General features: G+C 47.7%; 1 protein-coding gene across 1 annotated transcript in view; it reads right to left on the reverse strand.

Moving 5' to 3' along the window:
• Positions 1–16,522, reverse strand: part of EFNB2 (ephrin B2) — a 49,353-nt gene extending 32,831 nt beyond the window's left edge. Inside the window, exon 1 of the mRNA XM_065901959.1 lies at positions 15,715–16,522. Within this exon, the coding sequence (XP_065758031.1) occupies positions 15,715–15,836 (122 nt within the window). The 5' untranslated portion in view covers positions 15,837–16,522. The remainder of the gene's footprint in view (positions 1–15,714) is intronic.
• Between the last annotated feature and the right edge of the window lie 6,922 nt (positions 16,523–23,444).

Raw genomic sequence — 23,444 nt, forward strand, 5'->3', positions numbered from 1 at the left:
TTCAGTTTCAAGAACAAACTACTACATTCTGGAGCAATCTTTCATGACTCCAGTTTAAAACAAGATTTTCAAGGCCTGTAGACCTTTACACTTTTGGGGGATGCATTTCCTGAGAACGCAACGAAATAAAATTATCGTTCTCCTGAACTGCGGTCTATTTAACGAAGCAGTTCTTGAGTCTACAAAAGCTGTATGTAGTCACATACAAGTAGTTTATTCAAACAGATGAAAACTACGGGATACAGTTTCTGCTTAATCATTCAACTGCACAGATCTGGGAGTTGGCTAACATTTCAGGCGCGCTTGAGTCCCAGCTTTAGGAACAGGTTTTTATTACCCTAGCCGTTGGCACACCCCAAATCATACCACAGAATAGGCTCATTCACAAGCCAGAGTTCTGCATCAAGTACACTCTCAGTTTACCATGTTTTGGAAAACATGCATTTTTATTTTTAATTAAATGTCAGAGGCTGCAGGAAGAAGAGCAGTCGGTGTGTAAATCGCTGTCTCTGAAATTCTGAATGAGGACAAGCCCGCCATTGCCTTGTCCTCCAAGGCACACCTTCCTAGCTCCCTCCTGAAAAACACAAACTGGATACTAGAGAGGAGCCCACACCCTTGACCCCGTGACCTCCCCATGCACCTGGGGCTTTCCAGAGGTGGAGCTAAAACAGCATTAACGCAGAACCCCGGGATTCCTTCCAGCAATGCTCAGTGCACTTGGGAACAAAATCCCACCCCCCAAACTGACTTAAACTCATGAGTTTGTGAATGTGATGGCAGATTTCATGAACGGGCAGGATTTGGGGGCTTGCCTTACTTCCATTTAATGCTAGATTGCTGCTGTGGCTTAGTTCGCTCAACTCCAAACACCCCAAACAGAAGAGTTTGTCATAAATGAATAAAAGCAGGGCCCAAGAAAGACTTAGGCAGTATCGACCGTAAGAAATACTCAGGGAAACCATTGTGCTGTTTTTGTGGACAGCACTTTACTGCCCCCTTTTGCACTCTGATATCAGAACAAGTATCTGCAAAGTTACTCTGAAACCAGAGAGATAGTGGGGTGTCGAGATAGGGTGTCAGGCCGATACAGAACTAGGTTACCAGACCCCACCTTGGAGGAACAAGTAATTACCTTAAAACTTCAAGTAAGTGCACCATTCACTGTCTTCTCTGTGGCTTTAAAGCGCTAAGAAATAAGGTAGTCACTGGAGGTTTTAATTGGCATTTGCAGCTTTTGATTCCAATATGTGTGAGTGCTGGGGCAATTGTCTTGTTTTCACAAGTGTCCCTTCTTTCACACTTTTCTAGAAACAAATATCATCTGCAACATGAAACTGATTTATTTAAGGAAAAGAAAAGGTACATAAAAGCTGGCTCTACACTTTGGACCATTACAGAGGTCTTAATCCAAGAGCTGATGGGGGGTGGGGTAGGGGTGGAGAGTACATCTCAAACTTCACACCAAGGGCAGGCAGCATCTTTTCAAGGAAAGGAAAGATGAGAAGCACTGAAATTCACACGGGCGGTGAACACAGGTGCCCGATCCAGTTCTGCAACTCTCCAAGGGGAGGCGGACTCCTCATCTACGCAGACACTTGAAAGAACTGTAAACTGTGGTGACTGAAGCAAAGTTTTATTTATAAAATCCTAATCTGCAAGGACACAGCTCCGGGCCCCCATTCTTGGCCCAAAGACCTCAACCTGCATTTGGCAGTATGTGTGTGCACGGCGTGTATCCTTTCATTTCAACTTAATCCATTTCCCTCTGTCATTCTACAATTACCGTACAAGTCAAAATAATATCAAATTTCACAGCCTCCAAGGCTGCACAATGGGACGAAAACTGACTCCCTTTGATGTTAATCTTGTTTGTTATTTGTGCTATAACGCTCAAAACACTGGTGGCTAAAAGTGAATTTCAGTCTCCAGTGCTCAAAGAGAAGATGCTCAAGCTTTAAATTTTCTTTCAGGAAAATAGCACAAGTAGGTATTTAATTTTTTGATCCATACCATAATTTTCACCATAACAAAATCCTCCAATTCACAGAAGGCTGGCCTTTAACGAGCCGAGGTTGGACTAAATATGTCTTTATCAGTTAAGTTAGAATTTAAGAGTGGGAAGGGCAGAGATCATAGTTTCCCTTTCCCAGGATCACAGAGGCTAGTTAATCTCCAGAATGGAATTAAAAACAAAAATCAACCACTGGGCCCAAAACACACTAAAAAAATAAAGGTCTTTATTTATGGAAGTGACCCAAACATCTCCTCCCTCAAAACTTTCCAAAAAAAAAAAAACATGCCATGAATTTTGCAAGTAGCTGGGGCAAAAGGGTTGGGGGTTGGGGGTGAGACAGGGAGGACTGCAAATGCTGGGATGTGCCTGGGAAAGCAGCTGGTGGGGGGTGAATCACCCAGGCCAACCTCTGTCGGGCTGGCCCGACCACGCGGCCCCATTATCGAAACAGGAATTTCATAACCCTCACAGGCGAGAGCCGGTGCGAGCAAGCTTCTTTCCCAAGTGTAATTTGTTTGCACCTGTACGGTCTTGTTCCAAACTATGCCCTTAGCCAGAGTCTATAAAGGAAGGTGGGACTCTCTATTCACAGCTGAGGGCCCGGAATGAAAACCCAAAAAACCAGCTTTCCTACAGAAAGCCACTCGAAGGGCATTTCCAGCCGGGCCTCTGCTGTTTCAGGCTGCAGTATGGAGCCCCGTGCTCAGCTACCTGAGTGGGAACGCCGCCGGGAGGAAGAGCAGGACGCGGTCCAGAAACGGGCTGGCATCTTAAGGAGATGGGCCCGAGGTCTCAGCGCAGCACCACCATCCAGGGCCCTTGAGCATCCCTTTCATTTCCAGCAGCACGCCTTTTCTTTTAACTTCAAAGAACTGGGCCTACCGAGAGAGACCATCCAGCCACGTTTCATGGGCGAACGAGACCGCTCCCCTTTGGCGGGGAAAACAGCCTTGAGAGAGAGCACACGCCGCGGGGGTGGGACGCCCCCTCTCCAGGCTGGAGCGTGGCCCCAGGACGGTTCAGCACTGGACCCCGGGGCCCGCACCCCAGCCTGCCCCGCGTCCAGTGAGGCTCAGTGAGCGTCTGTGTAACTGGAGAAAGAGCATTTTCAGAAGTAAGGTTTAAAAAAGAGGCGAGATTCCAGGTCTCTCCTGCCACGAGCAGAGAAGCCCCTTGCCAGGCAAGCATCATCTACCCACACAATTCAGAAGGCTGCACGCCAGCCCTTCGCAGCCACCTACACGGTTGCCTTCTGGACGCTTCCTCCTTCCTCGCTCCAGAAAGGGTCAGGGACGGGTCCGCTGTGGGCGGGAGATCCTCAGAAAGGAGGAATACCAGCCTGGGTGACTAATTCCCTTGCAGATCACCCCCCAGGTGTGTACGTTAGGGGAAAAAATGTGGGTGGTGCACCACCGTAGCTTTGGGAACAATATATTTCCTGCTCAGTCGCTACCAGCAGCCTGGGATGAGCCGGACCGTAAAACAAACACAAGGGGAGTCCAGCACCCTGAGTTACCCAGGCTGCTACTGAACCCCAGGAGGGGAACTCGACCATGTGATAAGAGGAGGCCCTGAACTCCTCTTATCAGGAGTGTGGGCTGGGGGCGTGAGAGCCCCTCACCACCACCCCCCAACCCACACCAGGGTTGCAGGTGAGCAGACCCTGAGCCCTGAGGGGGTGCAACGGGGTTGGGGAGGATCTGCTCAGGAATCAAGAGCATCCCAGGCCCACAGATCCTCCCTGCCTCGCTTCCTGAAACAAACTGCTCCAAACTCGCCGAACATCAAAAGCCAGATGGGCTCCACTGAATGAATCCACAGGCAGGAAGCCAGAAGCCCAGTTTGCAGTAGAAATAGGCCTGGACTTGATTTGAGTCTTCTCAGCTCTGACAAGATGGAAGCTGGCTCAGATCCCAAAATCCAAAATAAAATGGCATTTAATTGTGACTAGACTCTAAAAAAGATGTCATCCTATCTCCTTAGCTTGACACGCGTGCACCATCGAACCCCATGGAACTCTCCGCACAAACCTGACCTTGTCTTCTCCCAGCAAAGAGACAATCAAATGCTCCCATTTTTAAAAGGAAAATGTTAACAGTCAGAGGAGTAATATTCAATAAATGCATTATTAATATGATGGACTTTTGTAACTGTCTAACTTCCATTGGGTAAAACCTTGTTATCAAAGATTTAAAGGATCCATTTAGAATCGCATGTCCATCCCAGGAAAGTCTATAAATCAAGATGGACATGCGAAGTGTGATACCCCAACCTTCTTTCAGCCCACCTTTTGGGTATTACTTTGAACATATGTATGCTTCACTGGGTTATGCGATTTCTAACCACTCCACGAAACAGCCTAAGAAAGAGAGCTGGAGAATTTGGAGGAAGGAGCCTGGAATCAGAACACTCAGGTTCAAATACAGACTGTACCACCTATGAGCTGAATGACTTGAGGCAAGATGATGAGCCAGGCTCTGCCTTGGTTTCCCCATCGCTGTCATGGGGGTCATGAGAGTTCCTTCTTCGAGGGGTCATTATGAAGTCTGAACGAGTCAGCATTTGTGGGGCGGGCAGAAGAGCCACTGGCCCCCAGTGTGCGCTGCAGGCGATTGTCGTTCAATGAGACAGACTGCCCGCCAGTGAGGAGTCTGCTAAACAAGCAGCCACACGGCACATTGATGCCAAAAGGCTACCGGGCTGCCTTCGAGGATCCATTCAACAACCCAATGGCTTCCCGCGTCCTGCCCATGAAGGGGGTTCGCCCAGGACCCAGCCCTTCCCCAGCCGTGGTGGAGAAGCTGAGTGAATCCAGGGTTATAGATGTTAAAACACAGCACCGGGGCAGGAAGCAGAGGAGGGCACCTCTGATTTGGTAGCAGAAGGGAACTAAGAAGGTGCCTCCTGGAGCAGTGAAGTGTGCGAGATGAGTGGGACACGGGCAGCTAAACAGAGACGTTAGAAGGTGCAGGCGCCGCGTCCTAATCCTTATTAACATTTTCTTTTTATTTACTTGGCATCTGTATGTAGACAGCAAACTGAACCAGACGGCCAGGCATACAGTAGATGCTCAATTCACTTTCAATGGCAGGAGCTGACATGTATCGGTTCGTTGTGCCAAGTCCAGAGCTAGAGTCTTCTCTAAATCCTGACCACAGTTCTAGCACGCTTCTTCTTCAGTCCTGTTAGATTATTGTCCCCCAGTTTAGAAATGGGACAAGTCAGAAACACAGGGGGGTTTTGTTCCCAAAGCTACACAGCAAAAAAAATGACCAACCTGGGAGTGGGCGCCTACGGCCATCCCAAGGCCCGTCCTCTTAAGCAAGCTAAGATGGCCCTGGCCGGGCTCACTTTGCTAAATTGAATCACCTGACCTTTCCATTATCAGCACAGACCTTCTGAAAACCAACAGGTACTGCTAGTTCTCCTGAGAGTCAGGGGGCTGGAATTGCTGGGTTAGCTGTCCCGCAGGGTGTATTTGTTCACTTGTGGGAATCTGTCTTCAAGCTCCACTGAGACATAGGAAATGAGGCAGATTATTAGAGACATACGGTGCAGACAGTGGCCACCCTTAGCTGAAATGTGTTCCTTTGATCTGCTGTGGTTCTGTTTCGGAGATCTCCCGGGACTTTGCTGAGCGATACTGTTCTCTCTCCTGACTCAGTTTCCCCTCCCGTGGGAGGAACTTCAATCTCTTTCTTCCTCCGTGCCCACGGCCACGCCGGCCACGCAGCGCTGCACAGAGCATGTTTGCCTTCCCCGGGGGATACCCTTACTCCCTCAGGGTTTAAGGCTCCCGAGGGTAGAGACTGCTCTTTTCCGTATTCTCAGAGCCCAGCGTTAACAGACCTCACCGTTCACAAATGCTCATCCAACAAATCAATGAATTATCTACCGTTAGTGATCAACCAGGCAAGAAGAGAGGCCAAGAGCTGGGAGACAAGGGCCTCTGATTTCTTCAGCGATCCAGGGCTTTCTTCAGCAATCCAGGGCTTTCTTCAGCGATCCTTATCAGCCTTTCGGAGAATGGTGATCTAATCTTTAGCTGTTTTCCAAAAAAAAAAAAGTTGGAAAGAGGGCAGCCGTGCTTAAGGTGTGGCATCAGCTGAGAGCTTGTTAGAAATGTGAATCTCAAGTCCCACGCAGACCTCAGGAATCCGGAACTGTGGGGGCGGGCGGCCAGCCTGTTTTAACAAGTCCACCAGGTGATTCTGATGGTTCTAGAGCCACTGGGCTTGAGGGAGCGCTCCAGGATCAGGTGATTTGTTAACAGGGGCAGCCAGACACAGACCTCTGCGTTGTGAGTGCCCCTTCGACTAATACTTATTGGATGTCAATGCTCACTGGCAGAGATTGATGACATGAAAGAATTCTGCTCCCTGCCCTTTAGGGACAGGCTGGGTGCTGGGGGATTAAGACTTGCATATGAATCATGACAGTGCTGTGTATCATGTTCTTTCTATGCCCTGGGTATTTAACTAAAGGGCTGTGGGATTACAGGGGCAAGATTTAAAGACACTGTGTTTGATCTACGCCATCAAGAGAGGGCAGTCATTTCAGGGGACACGGTGACCTTTAGGGACAGTCCATTTCTCATGAAGATCCATTTTCCCATAGACAAAGTGGGGTGCAGGGCTTAGGAGAGCCTGTTTTTATCAAAAACATACCCCCAAGAACCCACCGTACAGCACAGGGAATTCTACTCGATGGTCTGCAGTGACCTAGACGGGAAGGAAATCCAAAAAAGAGGGCCTGTAAGTAAACATACAGTTCATTCACTTTGCTGTAGACCAGAAGCTAACACAACAGGGCAAAGCCGGCTATGAATGTGGCGCAAAAGTGCCAGTTACTCAGTCGTGTCTGATCCTTTGTGACCCCATGGACTGTAGCCCACCAGGCTCCTCTGTCCACGGAATTCTCCAGGCAAGAGTCCTGGAGTAGATTGCCATTTCTTTCTCCAGGGGATCTTCCCAACCCAGGGAACAACATTTCAAATAAAAATTAATTAAAAAAAACCACAATATGCAATCATAGAGAAGGTCAATCTTATTTTTAATTATTTCCCCCATACAATTAGACATTTATTTTCTGCTGATTGGAGTTTGCAAGATTAAAATACTTATTGTTTAAAGGTCATGTATTTAACATAAGAGAAGGGCATTACACATTAGATGATATTTCTAACACTGACTATGCATATATTTGTACTGAATATAAAAGAATAGAGATGAAAATACACTATGTTTATTGCAAAAAAAAAATGTATCCCAAATATACTTCTGGTAAGCTAATAGTGGCTCATCAGTAAAGAATTCGCCTGCCAATGCAGGAGACACGGGGTTCAACTCCTGGGTTGGGAAGATCCCCTGGAGCAAGATGATGGCAACCCACTCCAGTGTTCTTGCCTGGGAAATCCCATGGACAGAGGAGCCTGGTGGGCTACAGTCCACGGGGTCACAAAAGAGTTGGACACGACTTAGCGGCTAAACAACAGCAACGGAGCTAAGTGAAAACTGACCTCTTCTAACTTCTGCAGGTAGAGGCACTCTGAGCTGGCCTTGAATATAAGCAGCCTGGCCCCACTCACGCATCAGACAGTTCCCATTCGGGACAAAAGTTTCTGGCCACAGTGAGCCAGTTTAATAGGTGGAAAAAGCAAGGACCCAGATTCAGAAGTGCTTCCTCAGGTGAGAGGACCACGCTGGCCCACAGGTTCATCAGCTGGCACAGGACACGCTGCAGAGATGCTAGGAGGGCCATTTCAGACATTAGCTCTGCAGCTCAGAGCTACTGCGGTGAGCATGGCCGGGTGGGGAGCACCCATCACCACTCTGGCGGAATGCGGGAGTACTCAGTAGGTGAAAAGCAGAGAGTTCTGGCTCAGAAGCAAGAGAGACTTAACTAGCACCTACGAATACCTGTGGGCTTCCCAGGGGGTGCCAGTGGTAAGGAGCCTGCCTGCCAATGCAGGAGACACGGCTTCGAGTCCTGGGTCAGGAAGATCCCCCAGAGGAGGCCATGGCAACCCACTCCACGATTGTTGCCTGGAGAATCCCATGGACAGAGGAGCCTGGCGAGCTACAGTCCACGGGTCGCAAAGAGTCAGACAGGACTGAAGCGATTTAGCACGCATGCACATTAATACTTGTAGAAGGATCCAAGGACTGTAATTAAAATTGGGTGCCACCAAACATAAACTGAGAAGAAAAATCTGGATGGTTTTCGAGTTTCATACAGAAAACACCAAGAAGATGAAGTTTTCAGAGCATGGTTCATTCATGGTCTTCTGAATGCCTGCCCAGTACCAGGCAGTTAGAACATACACCTACCCGTGCTCTCGAGAATGGAAAGAGCGAACTATTAACACTTCACTACTGCCAATGTTGTCTTCATATTTTGTTGGGGGAATTACTAAGGGCAGAAACAGCCTGTTTGCCTCTCATGGCGCCTTCTCCTACGATGGCGTTTTCTTTGAAACCAGCACGCCTGCACTCACCAGTCACAAAATGCTCTGGACTAGAATTACATATTTGATATTTATACATGAAAAAGGGAATAAAGACCCTCTGCCGCTTCTCTGCGGGAGCCACAGAAATTGGTGCACCTGGCATTCAGCACGCATGCAGAACAGTTCATGAGGGATCACCTTCTCTTTCCACGGGGCCACTGGGTCCAAACATCCTGATCCCTAACGCTCCTGCGGGGGGTTCTCAAAGGTAGGATGCGAAGCTGTGGGTTGGATGCTGGTTCATAAACAAGTGGCAGGACTTGCCTGCATCATTTCTTTAATCACTTTAACCCTGTTCCTCATAGAAAGCTGGAGGCCAGGGCAATTCAGCGGCTCCTTTTGTCACTTGCCTGCCATAAATATGCACCAGCCTGCGTCTGAAAGGCTGAAGGAGGCCGCAAGCTTGCTGGACATTTATCATGCTCTGTTCCCCGCTAACAAGCAAATACTTTCGCTGAATGGACCATTAGCGCTCATTGTCAGATGCAGAATGCAAGGTGCTGGGATGTGAGCAGCTTGTAAATGAGGGGGTGCCCCTTCTCTTAGATGAACCTGGGTGAACGCTGGGTCTTTTGATATGGTTTCTGAATTGCACTGGAAAGGAAGGTAGAGCAGCAGGCCCTGCGGGGGGCAGGTCTCTGGGCCCTCTCGTACATGTTTTGAAATGGTGAAAGTTACACCGCAGTGAAGAGAAGCAGGCAACAAGTGTCAGAAAGCCATCGCTCCACACCATTGAGTTGGCTCTCTGAGAATTAGGAACAAAATCCACGAAATGGGTCTAAAACAGAATAATTTCGACTTAGTGAAGATCTTCAGACACGGGATGCATTCGTCTAGAGAGCCGCCACGCTGTTTTTTAGAGGACGGCCCCCAAATGCCTCCCACCCACTCCAGCAAGTCACCAGCCTAGGGTGTTTATAGCTTTCAGTTTTCTCAGCCTCTTAAGAGTTTAGACTTTCCCAAAGAAATGCTGAGACTTTTCTAAGAACCCAAGTAGGAGGCAGAAAAAGCAAAAATCTCCTTTCTGGCCTGACTTAACTTGATGCCACTCTGCCTGGAACCCAACCGTGGCTTCAAAGGCCGATTTTGGTTAATGACTAAAATGCAAAATGTGGACCTCCAAGACAAAAGCCCAGCCCATGGACAGGGCTGTTCAGGGCACAGAAGAGCAAGAGCCTCTTCCGTTTCTAACTTTCAAGCTGGCAGCAATCACACTTCCACAATCTACCGTTTCCCCAATGGGGGCCTGTCCCATTCAACTCAACTCATGGTTAGGAGTGAAATGTCATCTCCACCGGTAGGGGCATATCGGATTACTGCCTATCCAAGTGAAAACCCAATTCGTCCTGTGATTTTGCTTAATTATACTTTTTTTTCTTTTTTTCCTGGGGGTGGGAAAGACAAAACTCAGAGAGGAGCTCCCTGGCAGAGGCGGGGGCTGGGGGGTGATATATAAATTTTTAGCTCGGCCTTGCCCGGGCTGGGGCTGAAAGATGGCTAAAATCAAAAGGTCTGTGTTTTCTTCTCAGGTCCCTGCGGCCCTTCCTAGCCCCTCTGGGCTCTGTTCCTCCCCAGCAGGTCCCTGCCTGGAGCCCAAAGAGATGAAGGCAGGTACCGCCAAGGGCGGCTAATCCTACATTACGGCAGCCACTGTTAGGCCAGGAGTTAAAAAGGAAAATCTTGCAGGCCTGAACTCACTGCAGTGAGCCGAGGTTTTAATCAGCCGCAACCTCAACCTCTGGAAAAGGCGGTCAATGGGAACCTACCTTGGCCATATTATCCGCCACCAATGAGCAAGAACTGAGCCATCTTTTCTTCCCGGCTTCAACCAACCCAGGCCACAAGGGGGGCTTTCATACCTTCTAATCCGAGTTTCCAAGTCTGTATGGCTCCCACATAATAGCCAACAGCCTGAAGCAAGGGCCTTCCTTTCTACCCTCTTTTCAGAGACGTGTCATTCCCCACATCCAGCTAATCTATATGTTGCCATGGCTTCACCCTTTATCTGCCTTTACATCTTATGAACTGCATGGATTTACCACATTATTTTTATCTGAAAGACAGAAAATGGTGGTTTTATTGCCATCCAATCAGATTACCGCTGCTACTTTCTCTATGCCTTTTTACCACACTTCAATCAAAAGGGATCCGTGTCTTTTTACCCTGCCCTTGATTTACATTACATCTGTAAAGACCCAGTCTGGGTTGTAATCCCCTTATTAACTATGACCAGGGTTGATTTGCCTAAAAATAAAAGCAAATTGTGTCAGACCCTTTCACTTTGTTTTTGATTCGGAACTACAAAATGGATTACTAAAGAAATCTTCAGAGTTCACACGGCTCGTATAGTACTGAATTTAAAATGAGAATTAAACAAGTCAAACAGGAGAGCCATGTCCACGGTCTACATTTTCCATCATGGGAGAAGGGCTGAATTGCCTATGTCTTTGTGTTCTTTGGCTTTAGAGAGACAATGAAGCCACAGGAGTTTTTCCAAGCTGTTCGAAACTCTGTCCCTTCCCTACCCTACCCTTCCCTCTTGCCTTTTCTTCTCCTCTCTCCCAGCCCCATTCTAATTCCTCCCCTTAAAAAAAAAAAAACAAGATAGAAGTGGGGGGAGCTCTTTCCAAAAGACCTAATTCCGGACTAGCAGCTTCTAGTCTGCATATGTTAATGAAAATATTTTAAGCAGCTGAACACTCCCCATTTAAGGCTCTACTTTACTGCACCAAGAGCAAGCTACTAAGTAAATCTATGTAGATATATGAAAAGTGACCTGAAAAACAGGTTTTTATGGCAGCAGCCAGAGACTAGGCGGGCCCCCAGGACCGTTTCGACGATTATTTTCCCTAGAAGAGCCCTTCTTCTCATCTCATTTGCAGTGGAGGAGTTCAAGGACAAAGTTTTCATGGAATGCTCAAGAAATAGCCTGCTTGTTTTTTTTCTTTCTTTTCGATGAGGGTCTCAGTCTGTATGTCCTTGCCCCCGCCACTCCCATCCCCGTGACGCGTCACTGCAGTCACGCTGGGATCGCGAATCGCTTCCCATTAGGTGCTGGCGCTGGGAGACGTAGCCGGCTGGGGGGTCACTCTCAGCCGCCCCCCGATACTACCTGAATTATTTCAGGGCGGGGCCAGGTAGCAAAGTCCCTCTGCAGGTAATCATGCTGACCCACCAACCAGAGGATTCCTCTCCGTGTATTTCCAGATAAGAGGTTTTACGATAATGATTCTAAATATACCGCTGACTCTTCAGCTGACTCCGCATGGAGCAACCAAGCCCATCAGCAGTTCTCAGCTGGTCCGGGGCTCGATGGCTCATTTACCTGTCCCCCGGCTTCAGCCCGGCACATTTCGGGACGCGGGAGTCATTTGCATGCCTTTGCCTCCTAGGACAAGTGTCAAGAGCTACCCTTTGTGAAAGATTTTGAACCAAGTGCTTAAGGAATCATCTTAACCTCCAGCTCCCGTTTCTGAAGCTTGAGGCTGTAATTGCTGAGGTTAAAAAGTGCAGTCCCTGGACACACGATTCCCAAATCAACTCTCTCCTGGTCTGAAAAGAAGGCTCCCAAGCCTGCGGTGAGATCTCGAGGCCGCCCCGGCTCTGTGCTCGCCCTGGCTCGGCCGTCCTGTGCAACCGCGACAGCCCATCGCCTACAGTTTATCATCCTGACAAAATGTGAGGGCTGTGGGTGTGAAAGCGCTGACAATTCCACCCCTGCTGCTTTCTGCTTCCCCCCCCCCCCATATTAAAACCGACAAGATTAACCCAAACGCAAACTGGGGAGCATAGTTCAAGGGGCTATTGAATCCTTGCTGAATGTGCATTTGTTTACCTACAAAAATAAGAATTTCAGACACAATGGAAGGCCGGCCGGCTTATATATGGTATTGAATGGACTGTTTAAACAGCACTATCCATTGTAGTTTATTTTATCAATCTCTGACAGGTCTGTATTTATTCAGAGCCTGACTGTGGCGGAGCCTAAGTATTATAGGTTATCTGGACATTATCCAGCCATTCTTTTGTATCAAGTCAATCAATATCAGGAATTCACCATTATGTAGGGAAAAAATGACCTGAGAAAAGCAAAACGCTTGGTTAACTAGTATATGGGGCATATACTAGGGAACAAATAGAAGAAATGAATGCTCCAAATTCAACAAAGCTAGTGTAATTCACTCCAGAATTCCATACCAAAACGGACTTGCTCACTCTAAAGTGAAGTTAATAAATAAATAAATAAATATATTTTAAAGAGTAAACCTTTTTTTTTTTTTTGCAAAAATATCATGCTTGGAAAAAATTATTCTACTGAAACGTTAATTAGCAATGAAAGCCAGGCTCTGCTTTTCTCTCCAGAGTTAAAAAAAAAAAGCTACACAACGAAATGGCCACAGTTGACACAACTCTTCCTTGAACCTGTGGATGCAGTGGCTAACTTTTCAGTAGTAAAACTTATTCAAAACTCTCCGGGGGTGAGAGAAGCAGACAGTGTGATTGAAGTAGTTATGGAGACGGTGAATTTACAAAGGCTTTTCTGCACTGTGTCTCCAAACAGCTGCTGGGTGCTCCCTCTGTCCACCACCTGCTAAAAAAGCTGACCTCCGAGTGAAACAAACCTAATTACTGATGGCCGCTTCATTACAAGCGAATTGTTCTACACTTGGACAAACTGATGGGCAACTTCAATGCAGTTGATTACTCTCTGCCACGTCACATTTACTGCCCGAAAACTTTCCCCCTGGAAATAAATATGCAACTCCCCCCAACAAACAGAGCAACTCCTTGGCACCCTTTAAAAAAAAAAATTCATTCTCAAACTTAGAAAAGGCTCTTTTATAGCATTCCTCTAGGAAGAAATTTTCTGATCTCTCAAGCTAGCATTCAGCTGCATAACTTAGTTAAGTAGACTTGTGCCAGGGAACAAACGATCCTGTCCTCCAGGCCAGCCATTATCGTGAGGATTGTCAAAGAAACTCTCCTCTTGGGGGCCGGAGCCATCACACCAACAGCAACAGGCTCAGTGCAGGGAGGCAGGCTTCTCCACAACCAGGCCTCCGGGAGGGCTCTAAACCCAAGCCCAGCTCAGAAGAGCAGCCTGATCCTCCTATCAGGCCAGTATCAGTCACCCCTTCCCCCAGCATCCTGGAGGGAGAAGATACTTAGAAGGAAACCGTAGGCTGAAATAATTACTGCGCTACCTTTATTGTTTCCAAGTAGCTATTTGCAAAGCCTACAAACCAGTAGTTAATAATACAAAAAGGTGACTTTTACTGAGCTGAAACCTGAAGGAGTTAATGGGAATTTCTTTAAAGACAGGAATGTAAAAATTAAATCTTACTGGGAGGAGCAGGGGAGTGGAAACTCAAACCCCAAAACCAGCCCCCCAAAGCCAGTCGGTGAGTGAAAGTGCAAGGCAGCCCCGGGGAGGAGGCGAGGGCCAGCTCGGCGACAGCGCAGGGAAGAGTGACCCCTGGAGGCAGGAAGCGAGCGCCGGCCGCCCTGGGCCGGCTCCACGGGGCCCGCTGCACCGGCCCGGCTCCCGACTCCCCGGTCCCCGGGGCCCGGGCCGAGGCTCCCAGCCCCGCGTTCTCCCGCACCGCCCGGCGCCTCACGCCGCCGGAGCGGAGACCAGCTCTCACCGCCAGCATTTTCTCAGCAAATCCAGTATCTTACACCGAGGCGGGGAAAGGGAAACAGAAGTCCATAAAGATCAGGCTACAGGGAAAGGGAGTGCACGGAGTAACTTTTATTATACACGGGAGAAGTGTTGGGAAAAAGCCATCCAGCCTCGTGCAAGAATCTCGGTTTCATCCGCTTTATAGACGTGACGTTTTTCGCTCTTTACCAGGGAATTCTTGGTTAGCATGTCGGTGAATCTGAAATTCACCACTTTTAAAAGCGTGGATTGATAATTCTCCGATTGAGATGTGATCTTCAAATCAACCCCACCCCCACCCCATCCCTTTATTCCTAAATCCACGGGCCGACTCAGCTCAACTTCGTATTAGGCCATTGATTTTGCTTCTGATCTCAAATGCTGACTCCGGGAACAACCAATGTCTTCAGACTTACCCCCCAAGTTTCCCAAGGTTAAAAAATCCCATGGTTCTGTAAAATAATTCTGGCTAGGATTCGAAACGGCTCCCAAGAGTGAAGTTATAATGCAATACTGAGTGCACAGCTGACTAATTACCAGTCACAGCCATACATGTATGTATATATCATATATGTATATTTCGAGACGGATAGCCTTTTCTAAATGCTAAACGTACTCGGGCTGCTCACAGTGAAACTTAATCTCCGCCAGGCCTGGCTTCTCCCGGCTGCACCTTTCGATAAAGCAAATCGGACCCAAGGCTCCCATTCCCGCCCAGGCTCCCCAAGCGCGAAGGCTTCAGGAGCTGTGTGGCTACTGGGCAGGGCCTTAATGAAGCTTTTGCGCAAAGCATCTTTAAAATCAAGTTAGCCTTCGGGACCACAGAGTCCGGGCCATCGGTTTAGAAACGAAGGGAGAGGCCGACCTGCAGACGGTTCCCCGGGAGCAGCCGAAGGCCAGTCTCCCGGGCGGGGAGGGAAGGGCTCGCCGCCCGACTTCTCCCAGGCGGGCGAGCTCCCCGCGCACGCTCGGGCAGGCGGTGCGGTGCCCAGACGCGTGAGCTCCGGGCGGCCCAGGGACCCCCGACTCCCTTCTCCGGGGAGCGCTCCGCTGCCCCCCGGCCTGCCTGCCCCGCCCGCCCAGCCGGCCCGGCCCGCGCCCGGCCGCTCCTCGGGAGCGCGGCATCCTCGCGTCTCCAGAGCCCGCCAGCCTCAGCGCGCCAGCCGGCCCTGTTGGTAGCCCCGTTCTCCGCCCTGGAGAAGAAGTCAGGGTCAGGGATCGCCATCGGACACCTCTCCGGACGTGATACCCAAGTCAACAGGAGCTTTTTTTTTTTAGCGCCCGGGGGCCTGTTCACAGGGCCAAGAGGACGAGGAGGGCGCCCCTCGGGGCCGGCACTCTGGCTGCAAGGCCGAGCGGAGTCACCACAAAGCGAAAGGCGGCGGGGGTGGGGGACGAGGGGGCTCGAGAGATCGAGGATCCAGAACAGGCTCCGAGGCTCGGCGGCCCGACCCATCCTCCCTTCGGGGCTGCGCGGAGCGGCGGACCCCAGGGCGGCGAAAGAGGGGCATCGTGGACGCTACTTACTTGGAGTTCGAGGAATTCCAATAGATGGGTTCTAAAACTATCGATCTGGAAATCGCAGTTCTGCATAAAACCATCAAAACTCCCCAGCAGTACTTCCACAAGGAGTCCCTCCTCGCGGCCATGGCCAAGCCGCTCCCAGCTCCGCGCGCTCCTGGCGCAGGAGGAACGAAGTGCGGGCCGGGAACCCCAATCCTCCGGGCAGACACAGGGGAGATCGCAGGCAGCTCCGGGGCGCGCCGATCAGCAGCTCCAGCGGTCGCCAAGGCCCGGGGGCGCTCTCCGCGGGGGCCCTTCAGAGCGCGGGGCGGGAGCGCACGCGCGGGGCGCGGCGGCGCGGCGGGCTCGGGGCTCCGGGGCGCCGCGCCGGACGCAGCTCGGACAGCCGGCTCCCGTGCGGCTCCAGGGTGCCGGGCGCCGGGAAGCGGGGAGGGCGCGCGGCCGGGACACAAAGGCGGAGAGACGACGCAGCGGCGGGCGCGGCGCCCCGAGAGGAGCCGCCTCGCACTATAGATCCAGGGGGCCCGGCAGCGGCCCGAGCGCGCGGGCGCCGCTTCGGCGCCGTTCCATGTCCCGGAGCGCGCGCGGGGCGCGAGCGGCGAGGGGCGCCTCCGGGCGCACGGGGAGCCTCCACAGTCCTCGCGGATCCCAGCCCGCGGGGCAGGCAGGAGCGGGTGGCTCGGTCCTCGCCGCGGGCGCCAAGACGCGCGCGCGGGGCTGGGGGCTGAGGGGGGCCCTTTGTGCGAGGGGAGGGCGCCGGGAGCAGCTCCGCGCGCGGCTCCTCGCTCCGACCGGCGCCGCCGTCCCCGCCGAGCAGAGTCCGCTCGGCCGGCGCGCTGTCAGAGCGCTATAAACGCGGAGCCCCGCCCCGCGCCGCGCCACCCATTGGCCCGCCGCGGGGCCCTCATCACCCGGTTGGACGGTCGGTCTGTCCGTCAGCTGCCGTCCCGCCCCCTACCGACAGTGGGCGGTGCCAGCTGACAGGTGAGCTCCGCCCCCGCCCCGGGCGGGCGGCGCGAGCGCAGCAGCGCCGAGGAGCCGGGGCCGAGGGGGACCCGCCCGCGCGCAACCCCCGACGCCCCCGGAGCGGCGGCCTGGAGACGCTCGGCCCGGCGGGCGAGCGGGAGCGGGGACAGCGCGGGCCACCTGTCCCCGTGCCCAGAAGCGCCCGGCAGCGCCCGGCAGCCGCGATCTCAGGGCCCTGCAAGCGCCCTAAAGTTCGGCAGAGGCATCACGGCGAGGGCGCCCCTTTTCCCTGCGGAGGGGAAGGCGGTGGGTTTCCCGAGGGTCTTCCTCCTTAAGAGGCGGGGGACACCCCCCCAAACTGCGTAGAGGGGCTCGAGGCCCCTCGCGCAGCCCCGAGCCACCCCCTCTCCAGGGCCTGTCGGGGACGCTTCGCACACCTGATTTCTGCGCCAAACGCTGGCCGGGGCGCCCGATCCCAGTGCGCGGGGGCCGGGAGAGGCAGAGCGCGTCTGCCGGGGACCCGGCGGGGCGGCCGAGCCCCGGGGCGCTGGCCCCGCGAAGGCAGCGCCTCTCCCCGCGCGCGCCGCCGGACCGTCTCCTTGACTGGGACACGCTCACACCTCCCCAAGGTGATCGCGAATTTCGGGGGTGACCGGGACAGAGAGCGCCGAAGCGGAGGGGCGGCGGGAATCCTTCGCTCCGAGTCCCGGCGGAGCGCGGGCCCCCGGAGCGGCCGGGACGCGCCGCACCGCGGCTTCCGCGGACCCACAGCGCCCACTAGCGGCCGGTCTGCGCGCTCCGCGGCAGGAGCGGGACCCTCGGGCGGCCCGTACTCCGCGCGTGCGCCCCACCGCGCAGAGGGGCCGCGGGTGAGATCGCCCGAGTGAGGAACCTCCGCGGGAGCCCCGTACTGATTGCAACGATTCAGTTTGAAAAATGTATGTTGTATACCTACCTACAGCATGCTTTAAAAAAATTCCTTTCTACACCAGGGTGCCCTTAATGTTTTAAATGCAAAGAACCAGTCAACTATTGCTACGAATTCTAAATGTTTAAGACGGATCATCCACTAAATTTAAAACGTAACTAATTATATGGTTTAAAAAAAAACTTGTTTTGATAGTTATGAGTTTCCCTTTCCGTCTTCTTTGTAATAACTTTGGAAGAGTTTTATGGTGCATTCAGTATTCGGTTTTTGGACATTACGAATGTCCAAATGTTAAAACCTCTGTGAAGACGACTTTGTTAAGGCTGAAAATACCAAGGCAGGCGAGGTACCCAATACATTCATATTCCAAACAAGTCTTTACAAGAAGAAAACAACTGTATTCTCTGCAATTGCTAGTTTTCAATGAAAGACTCCAACTTGCGAAAATATTTTAGTCTCTAAGACAGCACACCTATTGGAAGTCATCCTGACTCCCAGAGGACTGAAAAACCCGGAGCGAACAGGCAGTGTATTTCACAAAAGCAAGAGTATTTTTTTTTTTTTAAATAAGCTCACAAACATTTAAGGGATTCATTTGAAATTTAATATAAAGCTAGCTTATAACCCTTAAAAAGTACTAAAACCGAGTGTCTCAATAGCTGTTTCACCTTTAGCAAACTTATGAAATTGTGAAATTTAAGTTGTGACCTCTTAGAGCCTACATCCTCTCTCCAAGTAAACCAGAGGAAATAAAGGAAATTTGCATTGTCTGAAAATAACCCTGACTTCCATTTTTAGTCAATCAAATATTCTCACATCCAGAGAATTTTACCTTGGGGGAAATGTAAATGCACGTTTAAATCGCTTCATTTTTAAAAAATAAAGTGTGTATCTGACCAAAAAATAAAAGTTACACAAAAAGATTCCTATTACATAACTTTAGTGTGAATATGCATTAACTTACTTTCAGTAAACATAAAATAACTGTAGAAACTATGTTTAAAGTACCAGCAGTAGCAATACCACTGCTCTTTAATTTCAATAATTAAAAGCATTACCCCAAGTCACTTGTCTCTATCGTATGCCTCTCATACAAGGGAAAAAAACCAGTCCTATCTGGCTGGACTGGTCAGTTTAATAGCTCTTTGTATTTGTACTTCTTTACAATTGTAAGAGAAACATGGTTTTTGAAAACCTGTAATTCTACCAGCATATATTTAACCCTACATCTAAAAATGACATTTTATTTCAGCAAAAAAACATTACTTCAACTACTTCTAGTGTTAAGGAAGAAATTTTTAAAAGTCTAATCAAACTTTGGGGGACAACCAAAATATAAAAGTTGGATATAAATTTGAATAAACATAGATATAAAAGTTCGATAGTTGTAGTTTTAAAAATAAGAGGGCAATGAATTTTGCCCAAGTAAATGTACCTTACTAGTCATGTTCCTACCCCTTTGGGGTTCATACTCAAGCTTTGGTCTTTAGAACTTGTTTTCTTACATATTCCTTGTATAGTATTCCAAGACTTTGAAATCAGACATCTTTAACTTTCAAGAAACTATACTTGTTTTCTTACATATTCTTTGTATAGTATTCCAAGACTTTGAAAGACATCTTTAACTTTCAAAAAACTATAAAGAAATGTTGTATCTAAGTTTAACATTACAGAAAAATTGCTGACGTTTGATTTCTTATTGATTAAATGTTGTCAAAGCCATGAATTTTCCAACATAGCTGAAGTCTCTGCAGTACTACATGCAGTTCACCTCATACAAGTTACTGAAGTTGTTAAGAGCTCTTCCCCCAGAGTGACATTTTGCTTGGTCTCTTCCCTGGTAAGACCTTTCAAAATAAAACTCAACTTTGCCACACATTCCTGGCTTATCAACTTATAAAATTCTCATTATTACACATTGCAGCATGCTGTTAGTGTCTACTTATTAGTTTGGTAGGAAAAAATTATTAGTCATTACATAGGGTTCTTGGTCAAAAGTTATTTTTCCCTTCGGGAAGTTTCATGACAACTCATACCTTATAGACCCTAACATACCATTCCTTTCTACTACAGATGGCTTCCAAGGTGACTTTCCAGTGGTAAAGAATCCACCTGCCAAAGCAGGATATGCAAGAGAAGTGAGTTTGCTCGTTGGGTCAGGAAGATCCCCTGGAGAAGGAAATGGCAGCCCACTCCAGTATTCTTGCCTGGGAAATTCCATGGAGGGGCCTGGCAGGCTACAGTCCATGAGGTCACCAAGAGTTGGACACGACTGGGCAAACATATAGTAATCTAATAAATCTCTAGCTCAAATGATCACTGCTTTTATAATATTATTAATGCAAAAGGACTGTATGTGGAAAGAAAGGTATGGCTCCAACTACCTTGGAACCTGGCACAAGACTTCACTTTAGATCAAACCAGTCAACCCTAAAGGAAATCAATCCTGAATAGTCATTGTAAGGACTGATGCTGAAGCTCCAGTATTGTGGTCACCTGATCCGAGGAGCTGACCCCCTGGTAGACTCTGATGCTGAGACTAAAGGTAAAACAAGGGGGCAGTAGAGGATGAGATGGTTAGATAGCATCACCGACTCAACGGACATGAATTTCAGCAAACTCCGGGAGATAGTGGAGGACATAAGTGCCTGGTAGGTTATGGTTCGTGAGGTTGGGAAGAGTTGGACACGACTTAGTGACTGAACATGCTGAGATTCCCACTTTGTGCACCGATAAGATACAGACATACTGTGTATTATAATAAATTCTGCTCTCAACATGTAAGGGTTATTACTGACCAGCAGTCTCCATCAAATCATTTCTGTTCCTTTATCCCACTTTGCAGTAAGAGATTTCATAGTACCTAGAACCAACTGGAATTATATATTCCTTTAATTCATGTTATCATTAATTTAATCCATTCTGAAAGCCCGGAAAATGAGGAAGGCAACAATCATTACCCAAATGTATACAAAGAATCCATTTAGTTCTAACCCTAATAAACCAGGCTTAGTGATCAGCAGTTACAGCAATCTTACAAGGTTATTGATGCTCCTGAACACACACAACCTTTGCTTGAATGGCAGTGAAAACTACCTGAACATTAATTTTACTTTTACTCTGAAACTTACTGGCTTCAGACGTGGAAGGATAAATAGTGAAACTGTTTCAGCATCCCTTGGTCAACCACCAGAGGCTCAGGAAAGGAACAATCTTGTAAAACAACTTCCCATGAAGTTCAATTACACACACACCAACGTTTAAATCCTACTGGCTTGTCTGTATCCCCCTTTCCATTGCTTCCTAGCTGCAAGTTACTCATTCTAGTCATTATAGATAACACGGTAAATGGATCAGGCAACGTGATTTAACCATCTGAAAACCAATTATGGCTATCTGCTACACAACATACAATGCAAAACATTGAGTATAAAACAAACTACAGCTCCACTGGCAACTTGTGACACTTGACCACAGACTGTTTAAAAAAAATAGTAACACTCAAAACGCAAGGGTAAACAAAAACATTTATGAACAACACAGGTGATGGTGAAGAATCAACACCTCCTCAAGTGGCAATTCAACCAACGAGAGTGGCCTTCTGCTCGGCCTTCATACTCCTCCTCCCAGAGTCTGTATCTTCACTGGTTCTGGTCCTTCCGCTAATCAGTCATACTTTGGTACCTGAGCATTCACAAGCCTCCTGGATGGAGTCTCAAAAATTGATACTGTGTCTTAGAATTCCTCATGGCCAACAGATAAAACAGATGGATGGCTCTGGGTGTAAACAAGCAGAAAATTGAGACAACCGATGACAGACACTCTGGTTTTATTAACATCTTTGGAGAAATTTTAGTTGAGAACTCTGATATAAAACAAAGCCTTGGAAACAATATATACACCTCAACTGAAAAGGATTCCATGCTTATTTTACCTCAGAAAATTTAAAAAAGTAGTACAAATTTTCTTTTGCAAAAAAAAATTTATTTTTTGTAAACTAAATTATTTGCAAATTCTTAAAAGTACTGGTGGCTACACAGAAAAGCGGTGGACAGTACTAGTATAACTAAGAAACTGACTGAGGACAGGGAGAGCCTAATTTGCTGTCTTCACAAGAGAAAGTGGAGCAGTTTATCTTTAACTACAAACCCCTTCCCCTCTTTGCAAGCATTAAAGAGTCCTCACACACAGCTAATTTAAAGGTTTAGTTTATACAACTGATTTCATTCTGCAAACTCCACAATATAAATGGCAATAACTACATATTTTAAATACTGTAATAAAAATAAACAAAGGCATTAGTTAATTCTGTAATGCAGTAAGAATTTATAACTTTAAAAAACAAATTATGAAGAAAAGCATACTTAATAAATTAAGGAACATCTGAACTGCTAATAGTTTGGGAAAGAATTTGAACTTTTATAATATGTATACAAAAGCAGTGGAAATGAAGAAAACAAATCTACACATTGCTGTCGCACAGAGAAGATTGGGTGTACTTTATTAACAATTCCATCCTCTTTCCTGCAGCCTGGAGCAGGAACAATTTCATTACTGGACGGGAGTCTCCAACAGCAAAGGGATACTGCAATACGTTACTAAGCAACTCACTGTGATTTCACACCATATGAGGCAGGAAGAAGTTTTTTAAAAATAAAAAAGGCACGCATAAGCTGATTTCATATATTCTAAAGTCCAGGCTACTCTCTTAGATACAATGTTTAGAACACTTGTATAGCAAAACAATTTTTAAATAAACATTTCCAAAAACTTGAATACACAACTTAGGAACAATGGATCTGCACCCCCCCCCCAAAAAGTTACATTTAAAAAAGTGTTAAGAATCATAAAATAATTAAAGCTAACCTAATTTAGAGATTTAAAAAAGGATTCATATGCAACCTAAATTCTTTAGGGTAAATAAAGTGAATGTTTTATTAAGAGCAGAAGGTACCATGTTTACTAAAAGTCAGTTCTCACTACAGTTCATGCCTATTTAAAATTCTATCTTTAAAGATATTTAAACCTAGTTTATTGTTCCTTAGCACAATTAGACTCATGAAGAGCTCAAACTAAAGCATGCACATACAAAATAATCTAGCATTTAGTCATATCATTAACTTATGTTTTCAAAGACTGGTCAAACTGTCTCAAAAATATTGGAAGGTTTCTCTACTTTGATGACATACCTATGTATCTCAGGCAGCTTTTTTATATCCATCTCCTTTTCTTGAATAAATGTTGTAATGCCAGTTGACTTAAACATATGTAAAGATAAATGAGGCAGATTCTAGTGTATAAAAGTCATTTATAAGATACCACATGCAAAAACAAAAGAAAAACTTTTAAGTTGAAATGTGTTTTCCCAAAAATAAATGTGCAGGTACCCTCCACTGAGGGCGATCTGACCACCTTAGCCTTTTGTAAAAGAACAGAGCTAAGTTCTTTCTGATGGCCCACTGTGAAAATAATTTAAGATACTGTAAATTTTAGAAGCATTTTTCTAGTCTTTATTAAGTATAATTTGTGGTGATAATACTTATTATCCTAAAATAGAGGTACAGGATTGAGAATTTAAATCTTTTTCTGGGTGCTTAATCTTTCTTAAAGGTAATACTGCTGCCATAATTTCTTGTGTCAGCATAAATTAGGTATTTGTAAAAATAGCCATTAAATACTAATTCTCAAGTATATTTAAAGTACATATAAATCCTATGTTAAAAGTATAAGCTAGAAGAAATATATAGCATAGTCCTAGGATTTCTAGATTGTTGACATCAAAAAGTAAACCACCCTCTTTAAGACTTAACAGAACTTTAAAAAAAATTACTTCAACATA

The sequence above is a fragment of the Muntiacus reevesi genome, chromosome 11, assembly GCF_963930625.1.
Source record: "Muntiacus reevesi chromosome 11, mMunRee1.1, whole genome shotgun sequence".
NCBI classification, from domain to species: domain Eukaryota; kingdom Metazoa; phylum Chordata; class Mammalia; order Artiodactyla; family Cervidae; genus Muntiacus; species Muntiacus reevesi.